Consider the following 9,812-nt stretch of genomic DNA (forward strand, 5'->3'; position numbering starts at 1 on the left):
ATTAACTGTAACTGTGTTTTATATGAAAAATGCTTTAAAAGCAATAATAATGCTGAAAGGAACATGAGATGTACAGTAGTTACTATCATGAAAAATGGACCTTAGATTGTTTTAACCCACTTTAAAAACAGCATTTATGATTCTTTATTATATATATTTTAATAAGATAGTAAAATAATTACTAGCTCTAATATTCCTTTATCACTTTTTGTTGAATCTTGACCAATCAGGATGGAATTCTAGCCCTATCTCTGTGATTAAAGGATGCTCATAATTTTTCCACCAAATGGGGGAAGCAAACAATTTTTGGCACTGGAAAACTCCTGCTGACCCATATTTATTGGAGATGCTTCGTGACTCTGATACATTCCCTGTCTCATTGTTAATGAAGGGAATGTGTACTTCAAAGGATGGAAGAAAGAATACCAATTCACAGATTTATTCTCAGGAGAAACTATGTACTATTTGTAGTACATAGAGGCCCTACTGTACATCCATGCTCTGTAATCCTAGGAATTGAATTTGTCCATAATCTGTCCTGCAGTGCTTTCCATTTAAATACTGGTATGAAAAATAAATGGCAGACTGAAAGTCAAAGGCTCATAGAAGAAGCGGCTTCCTAAGGTCACTATGCAGGTCTGTGGTGGAGCTGGCACCAGGTAATTTAACTCTTATTGTATTTCTTTATTTGCTATACCAGGCTGCATCTCAAAGAATGAAGGAGGCATACGCGTAGCAAGGTGAAAGTTCAATTCACTGTTCCTCCTCCTTTTGCATATTTCTTGTCCTCTTAAAACAGTGTTTTAATGTGGAGTAAACGGCTAGAATAAAAGCAAATTTATTTTAATTACACCAAAAAACATACGTATGTAAACCCATTACAATATCTCTTATGGTGTGAGACCACTGAAGCTGTCATATACAAATAAAACCTATGTTCATAAAATTCCCTTAGTCACTTACAACATACTTGGATAAACATATAGTGCTAATCATCAGCATGGATGTGGCTTATTAACCACTTGCTTCTCCAGATGGAGCAAGTCTGAAAGATATTTTCCATTATGACTCTCTGGTCTTTTCATTTCCTAAACAATCCCTCCCACCACTACCTAAAGCTGCCTCAGATATAATAAAATGTCTCACACTGCAGACCTTGTTTTGGAGTAGGGAAGAACAGTTTGTTTTGTTAGCTTGAGGTTAGTTATTGGCTGGAACAGCCACTTTTGTTTTGAGAAATGTGAGTGATTTGTGGAGGATGTGGGTGGTGTTTTCAGAATAAAGAAAAAAAAAGTCTGTTTCACTTTCATATGGTTTCTCTTTAACCAAGAGAGAAAAACCTGACCTTTTGTTCCCTCTTTCAGAGGCTGTTTGTGCTAAAGGCAGTAGCAAATCTTAAAAATTAGATAAAGCAATTGTCAAGGAAAACTGCTTTGAAAAGATACCCTGCCTTTGGGAAAGAATCTCCTTCTTTTGCATTCCCTTTTGATACCATGCTAAGATTTCAAGCGGCTACTTGCTGTATATTAATTGCCACCAAAGGCACTTTGCATGCATGCTTTATTTACATTAGGACTCCAGCTAACTCCTCGGGATGAATGGCTTCTTGCTAACAGGAGACAGATGCCCCCCCTACAGCTCTGGATCAGAACTCCCCCAGGCCACCCTAAGAAAAACTATCTTGGGCCTTAAAGATAACCATAGAGATCTAGGAATAGGCTTTGCTAGTTGTGATTTTTTTTTTTTTTAATTTGTCCACAGAAGTAAGAGGAATAAAGGTAGCTATAACTCACCATTGAAATGTCCTGATTCTGTGTATTGTAGCTCCACCTTGCCTTCTATAGCGTTGAACCTGCCATAAAATGCTCCGTGCATTTTGAAATGCTGTTATAAGCTTTTCCTAGGGACAGTTTTTCCCAGGATTCTGAGGCTTCCAATGTCCTTCTATATTCCTTGCACTTTATCAGTCTGGTGAGATTACTATCTGCATCTGAAAGGAATACCAGCACCTTGGCCAACTACAATACTTTTGTTTCCAAAAGGCTGGCAACTCTTGATCTACTTAAGCAGTTAAGGAAGCAGGAAAAGGCCATCCCACAAATTGCTGTGACATTTTCAGGTTTTTCTTGGAACTTTATTTTTGTTCTGTTTTCAAAAAGAAATACCCACTTATATAGAAAAAAGTAAAAATTGTTCCTCTTCCTCTTCCCCCCTCCCCCCCCATCCACCCCAACTTTCACATAATAGATTTCTTATGTTGGGAAGGAACCCTAAAACAAAATCCTAATATTTGGAAAATGTGTACATTCCAAATATTTAGTTTCCAGACTTTAATCAGCAAGTAAAGATGAAAATAAAATAGTTTTGAGGCATTGAATTTAAACTTTCTTTATTTTAATTTGAAAATTTCCTTCCGTCCTTTTCTCTTGTGGCACAGGAATGTCTTACCACAGTGCTATGGAAATGAATACTAAAGGAAGAATGTCAGGGACTGGGGAAAGCATCTAATTGTCTTCTGTCCCTTCACTGGCCTTTTCCTTTCACTCCTTTCCACAGTGTAAGAAACCATATTTAATACTCTGTTATTAAGAGAACTAGGAATGTAGAGCGCTTCAAGGCCTGAAGTAGCTGGATGCCCCCAGTAGTGTAACTAAGGGCTGAGAGGCACACTAGGCTCAAGCACTGTCTTAGAGGAGGCACTAGAGTGATGCCCCCACTGCCCAGAACCTTTGCAGCATCTGCAGCAGCCCTGCCCTATCTGGGCATAGGAGTCCAGCTGGAAAAGCCCAGTGCCACTTAGTTGTAGGAGCTGGGTACTGGCACACAGCAGAAACAGCACTCCACTGCCAACTTGTAGGAGCCCCGCACTGTCCAGCCATAGGAGCCAGATGCAGAGACGAGGACAGGTCCCAAGGACAGGTAACACCCTCTTGAACCACTTCCTCTACAAAGGGACCAGATTAACATGACTTGCTTTGCAATTTTGAATGTATTTATTATAACAACAAGGACCCAGCTATGCAACTATTATGAGCTGGTGTGTGGTTGTGACATCACCAAAAAGATCCAATCAGAATGTTGTCTGAAGGAGCAGAGGAGACATGGGCTTTTGAAGCTATAAGAGACCAAGAGAAGAGTTGAAGACATGAGGAAAGAAAGAGAGAGACATATTATAAAGGAGAGAGGTGCCCATGCCAAATTGGAATGAAGAAGAGATATAAGGGAGTGCAACAGAAAAGCCAACAATACAACCTTTTGGACCTACTTTGAGGTAAGCATTTTACAAAGTGTTTACTATTACTTGTGTTTCTTATTCATGGATATCAGTAGTGATTCCATAATCAAATGTGAGCTGTGCTTTGGATTTAGAACAGGGCTTCGTTTTTTTTAATTACATATGAAGATGCAGACAGCATATATTTCCCCCAAAATTACTTACTCTTTAATATCTGAAAGTTTGTTCTGGACTTTTGGTAGGACAGTGTCTCATGTTTGTCCAGCATCCTCTCCACTGCAGGCCTGTTGATGCTCTTGTAATACACATGTTTATTATGTCTGTGGTGGTTTTTAAATCTATTCACAAAGACCTTGAGTCACTTTATTTCCAGACCCTTTATCACTTGTCACAGATGTCTGAATTATTCATGTGTTGCTTCTTAATATGGCTGAGCATCCATCTGTCTGAAGTGCAACTCTTATTTGGAGGTCAGTGACATGAAAATGCAAAGCTTTCAGTAGGCAAGAAGTCACCTATGTTTCTTTCTAGTTCTAGTTCTGAAGCAGTTGAGTCACCTTTGTCTTCCACCTGCTTTAACAAGAACCATGACTATATGAAGAATCCTGCAGCATTTTGCAGGCTGGAGAAAAGTCTCATTTAAGTCCCTATAGGTGTTGGTAATGCAAGGGCCATGACATTGAGAGGGTTGCTTTCCATTCTAATAGGTGGGGAAGGTGGCAGATATAATGGAAATATATAATATCCAACAGACAAAGCTCTCAGGGTACTTACAGGGGTTAAAAATCACTGAGATTGGGGGAGGAAGGTTAGGTACATTTTGGGTCATATGAAGAGTATAAGTCATTAGTTATTTAATGCCATTCACCAAGGATGAACATATTTTATTTTTCTTTTCTAGTGGTGAAGTTGTTTCAAGAATAGGTTCTGAATCATGTCTTTTAAATCATGATGCTTATTGAAAACAAATTATTTCAGCTTTTAGGTCTCCATGTTTTGCTCAGTTTTTAAAAGATGAGTTGTAAGAATGAGCCTCTGGTATTTGCCAATGGATTTTTGGGTGCATCTTTCCACCCCCTTCCCCCTCCCTCATTTTCCTCCCCCTTCCCTACTGCCATTGAAGGGTTGATCTATATCAGTAGTTCCCAACCTTTTCCAACTTGAGGAACCACTCATTAGACTCAAGGTTCCTTTTTGAAAATGCTGCTCTTAGCTTTCCCTCTTTTTTGACTACTGAAAAATAATAAAGCAATTTTTATGTTTCAAAGAGCACAGAAAAACCATAACGGGTCAAAATATTTTTGACACTATGGATTCCTATCTGAAAACTCTGGGTTTAGTTTGTGAACCATGTGTAGATGTTTGCACCTCTAACACTGCTAATATTTCATCGTGCCCCATGTTATCCTGAAAAAGATCTCATGGAACCCAAGGGTATTCCAGTAACCCTACTTGTCTTAATAACTGATCTAAAAATAGTATGGTGAGAGGAAGGGTTGTCATTCCTTTGGGAAAATTGATGAGAATTAAAGCGTGGGCAATTCTGTTTCCTTTGTTTTGTTTTTTCCTTTCTTTTAAGCAAAGAGGCCCAGGACAAATGAGAGAGCAATGGTGGGCTGCTAACTGATAGTTTAAAAATGAACTCTAGCAATTTAGTAGCCCCTGAAGTCTCTTGCTGTCTTGGGCAGGGAGAAGTTTCCCTTTTGAAATCACTTGGCTTTGCTGGGACTTTGCCAGTATTTTCAAACAGAACTGTTAATTTTGGGCTCATCAGTTTGAATATCCAACTTTAGATGTATATTTTTAAAGAGGCCTGAATACCTCCTTCCTCCCTTCTCTTCAGGTGCAGTCTCTCAAGTTGAACACACAAATTAAAACACCTGAAACCCTCAAGGCATTTCCAAAAAATCTTGATCACAGAAAACTGAAGTTAGATAATTCCCTATTGAACTGAGCTAATGTGAGGGGAAAAGCCATCTGAGACAGACTGAGTAATTTCAGTGGGCCAGACAGTATCATACTTTGCAGATTGTCTTTCTGAGGAAAAGTATGCTGCCTTTACTCCCATGGACTGATACTTTCAAATGAACAAAGAGTATTAAGCATCCAGGTTCCTTAAACTCCTCTGGAAATCAGTAATCCGATTGAAATCAGGTTTCCAGAATCTGATCCATTTCTTGCGTGGAGTTAGGTAGCACTTATTTCAGAGGTGCAGCTAGGCAGTTCCAGGCAACTGTGTCATTCCCAGAGCAGTGGTCCCTGCCATAAATGTACTGTCCCAGTCACCCTGCTTAAGTTATGGTAGGGTCAGGCTTAGAGAAAGTTGGCTTGGCTTTAGGTTGTAGCTAGCATTTGGGACAAAAGTTGCATGGTAGTAATTACCCTCAAAGGAAGCTTTTTCTTCCCTGTCATCTTTCAGTATTCTTCCTATAGTAGAAGATTTTTACCACGACTAGTTGAGTGGATATATGCAATGTTCCCTCTAAGCTATATGCATGCATGGCTGTGCACAATAAAAAAATCATACCATGCAATAACATTTAATGCAGCGCACACAGTGGCAAACCAATGTGGGGGGAGGTAGGGGGCCATGGCCCCTGGGTGCTGGCCTCGGGGGGACACCCAGTGCTGTAGCAAGGGGGATGCCAATGCTCTCTCTGCCACCACTGCTGGCTTTGTGTCTGGTTGTTCGCCACCTGCCCCAACGCAGCCACAGGCTGCTGCAGGATGGGGGAGGGGTGGGCACACTGAGACACCAGCGTAATCCCAGCCAGGATTGCTCACTGATCAGTAACCCTTACAGGGAACACTGGATATATGTGCTCTAGACAAAAAAGATATTTAGAAACCAGGTGGAGTGGTAAAACAAGCCATTTCCTCCCATTACTCTAGCCAGACAAGCCTACCACTGAATCAACCTACTGATCTGCTTCTTTTTCTTTTTCATCAGATATGGCATCCTCGAGTGAAGAGTTTAAAACTGATGGCAGCTTTTCTTCCACAGCTGGGACAAGCAATGAAAATATGTCTATGCCAACAGATGCATCTTCAGACTCAAGATGCCCTATTTGCTTGGAGAGAATCCAAAATGCATCCTACTTAAATCCATGTTTCCATGGGTTTTGTTTTGTTTGTATACAGGAGTGGTCAGAAAGGAAAGCAGAATGTCCTCTCTGCAAGCAGCATTTTTATTCATTCTTTCATAGCATCAAAGCTGACAATGACTTTGAGGAATATGTCCTACCTGTGGAGAATAGGTCATCTGTCATTTTTGAGGTAAGGTCAGCTTCTACTCAAAGGCCTGAATCCCCACTAGATGATGGGATTCTGCATGATGGATTTTCAGGTCCACTAACTCGAGTGAGGGAGAGAGCAATTGATGAGCTGGTGAGACGTTTCGCAATAAGGAGAACATCTCATCCAGGTGGAATATCTCTTGGGAAAGTACGGGAGCAGTTAACAATTAAGTTCAGGAGAGCACTCTATAGATCTGGTGTGAGGGTGAGAAGTGTCCCGTCTGGAGGATTCTACAGGAACATCTCCGCAGATTTTTTTCATCAAAACCCAGGCAGCCTTCGAAGATTAGTTCCCTGGCTAAAGCGTGAATTGAGAGTACTGTGTGGTTCTCATGTGTCTTTAGTCAATGATATACAGCATATCATCTTACATAATATGACTTATTATGATCTTGAGAGTCAAGCATTTGCAGATATCTTACAGCCTCACTTGCTCTATTACACCAATCACTTCTTGCACGAATTCATCAACTTTGCCCGATCTCCTTTCAACAGTAAGGTATATGACTGGCGAGCCAGTTATGATATTCCTTTTCCTCTGCATGAAGAGGTATACCAGTCTTACTCTTCTCTTACTACATCTTCAGATGAGGAAGAAGGTTCTGAAGAATTGGAGCAGGAGGAAGAGGAGGAGAGTCATTGTCATACTACTGCTGATGAATCAACAGCCAGTAATGATGAGGAGCCTTCAGATGATGAAGTCCCAGGATCAAGTTGGTCAAGTGTGGAGCAGGCTGTTGATGATTCGGTTTTCACTCTTGGGTCTTCTGAAGAACTTGCCAGAAGAGACAATTTCCAGAGGTGGTTTCGGAGGGACACACATTCAGATGAGGACAATAACTGCTCTTCCTTTAAGAATTCCATCATCAGTACAATAGCTGAGAGAATGGCATCATACTTTGTTGAATCACTCCCCAGTTTTCTGGACATGAAACATGAGGAAGAAGTAAAGCATCTGCAATCTGTAAGGGAGGCTTGCTTTAGCAGCAGTCATGTTTGTGAATGCTCAGCTGCTTCTAGTGGCAGTCTGTCAGGTAATGAAAGGCCTGATATACCATTCCAGTACCCACAGAGTCATCTTGAATCAGGAGAAACCCCTAACCCACAGAACATCCAGTCACAAGCAGAAGAAATGGGTAACAGTAAACAAATTCAGCCCAAAGAAGAGGAGACTTTTCCATCTGAAATGAGTCAGTCTAAGGCAGTGGGAACAGATAACAATGAGCAGCTCCTGTCCCACCAAGAGGAAATCACTAACAATCAGCAACTACCTCCTACAGAATACTTGCCAAGTACTTCTAGTAAAAAAAGGGACAGTTGGTGCTTCCCATGTATCAGAAGATCATAAATCACAGAGAGGGAAGTGAGGACATTCATCACATTCTCTTGGTGAGATGACACTCATTATAGACTAATAAATTCTTATATTTGAAAAAAATGTGTGTTTAAATATTCTAATGGAAAGTCTAAAGATAATCTGGGGAAAAAGTTCTGATGATTGCACTTTTCATGACTGACCTTGTGTGTCATAGTTCTGGCATTTGGTTGGATTCCTCGGACTATTTTTTTTTTTTTTTTTATGGGGAGAGCAGGGTAAGTAGTGAAGTCACAGAAGTGCACCTTTTTCATGCTTAGCTGCTTACAAGTCATCATGTAACCATAATGATTCATTTTGTTCTTCCTTTTTGTTGTCCGTCTTCAGGGGTATATGTACCTTTTGCTTCCTGCAGTATGTTTAGTAGCCTAATAAAGGTGGTCAGGATTGTTTTCTGTCAATTGTATTTTAATGTATACTGCAGTTTCTGCCAAATAAATATTTTTCAACAAGTGTAATCATTTTCTAATTAATTCTTAAGAGTAGAAGTGAGTGAAAATTGGACTTTTGGTTCCATGAAATATCACAGTATTTAGGTTTTCAGGCTAATTAAGGCCTGAAACAAATGTAAAAAAGTTGAATTTCCCACAGGATAGAAGTTCCAATTTTCACTTACCTCTATTCAGAACATTTTTCCCACTCTTCATTCCTATTTTATTATTTTAAGCTAGCCTCCTTTTTTGTGTTTGTCTTGTACACCTGTACCTGTGGCCTTAATATATAGAAAGGACTTTGGTCCCCAGGTACCAGGGAAACTTTGTTGTTGAAACTAACATGCCTGTGGACTTCAGGTTCTTGCAAGATTTGATTGGTGGCAAAGCAGCTTTAAGGATCTCGATTTAGAATTTAGGTCCCGGCAGGGCACAGCTAGGCAGGCTATTGGGTGCCTAAGTCTTTTTGTGGATCTAACTCAAAGATAATGTATATATTCATTCCACTGAATTCCTGAGAGGGCTGCTGAGAACCGTTTCCTCACTCTGAAAATGAGGCAGTGAAACCATCCTGCAACTGTGACATCTCAGTCTGGTATGCTTGGGAGAAGCGTTATTCTCAGGGCAGTTTAAGTGCATTATTCCTAGATTTGGCTCCTGTGGAGCAGGAGTTAGATATTCAAATCTGTGCTTCTTAGTAGTACTCTGGTGAGCACTAGGGCATTGTACAGATGTCTCCTAAGTGACTTACTGAAGGACATCAAGGAAAGCTTCATCAAACAGAACTTAAATCTGGATTTTCCATAGCACCAGATAGCACCATACTTCTAATCTCATACAGTGTGCATCAATCTTATTAATAACTGATGCATGCAGCCAGCACTCAGCTACAAAAGTCCATTTTTTGTGATCCATTTTCTAGCATTAATGGGATTACGTAGTATGCACAGCCATTATTATTTGAGACCCTGGGTGGTTATGGTGGCCATCTTGATGATGGGCAACACCACAAATGCATATGAGAGCACGCTAGTGTGTTATCTAGAAGCTGCTATGTCACTATGAGCACTTGACCCATTTTTCTTCCTTTTGTCTATATACATGTTGCTGTACCTGAATGTTCTTTGAGGACTCCAGTCATGTCTCTGTCTTCTATCAGATGGAACCAAACCCATCAGAAAAGCAATGTAATGTGGGAGAATTTTAGGGTTAGACCCACATGGGTGGTTAACGGTTGGTATAAGTGAAGGTTAAGGTAATATTAAGCCAACCACCTGTGACCACTTCCTATTGCAGGCAGGGATTAACAGATCAAAATAATTTATTTATATAGCAAATAAGGAATGGAATGAAAGAGAACAATAGAAACAACAAGGGAAACACAGACAATATATTTTACTAAAAAAAATTGTGTGGCTATCAAACACAGATTCATAGATTCTAGGGTCGGAAGGGACCTCAATAGATCATCGAGT

The 9,812-nt window shown here is 40.2% G+C and overlaps 1 protein-coding gene across 7 annotated transcripts in view; it reads left to right on the forward strand.

Annotated features, from left to right (window-relative positions):
* LOC102569358 (E3 ubiquitin-protein ligase Topors) overlaps positions 1-8,355 on the forward strand; it is a 93,647-nt gene extending 85,292 nt beyond the window's left edge. For 6 of the 7 annotated variants that reach the window (XM_059724601.1, XM_059724602.1, XM_059724603.1 and 3 more), the window contains 3 exons: positions 545-659; positions 2,438-3,271; positions 6,186-8,355. In XM_059724601.1, the coding sequence (XP_059580584.1) occupies positions 6,188-7,879 (1,692 nt within the window). In that variant the 5' untranslated portion in view covers positions 545-659; positions 2,438-3,271; positions 6,186-6,187 and the 3' untranslated portion in view covers positions 7,880-8,355. The remainder of the gene's footprint in view (positions 1-544; positions 660-2,437; positions 3,272-6,185) is intronic. The other variant, XM_059724606.1, reaches the window with a different exon arrangement.
* The last annotated feature ends 1,457 nt before the right edge of the window (positions 8,356-9,812 follow it).

Source organism: Alligator mississippiensis, chromosome 3 (genome assembly GCF_030867095.1).
Source record: "Alligator mississippiensis isolate rAllMis1 chromosome 3, rAllMis1, whole genome shotgun sequence".
Lineage (NCBI taxonomy): Eukaryota > Metazoa > Chordata > Crocodylia > Alligatoridae > Alligator > Alligator mississippiensis.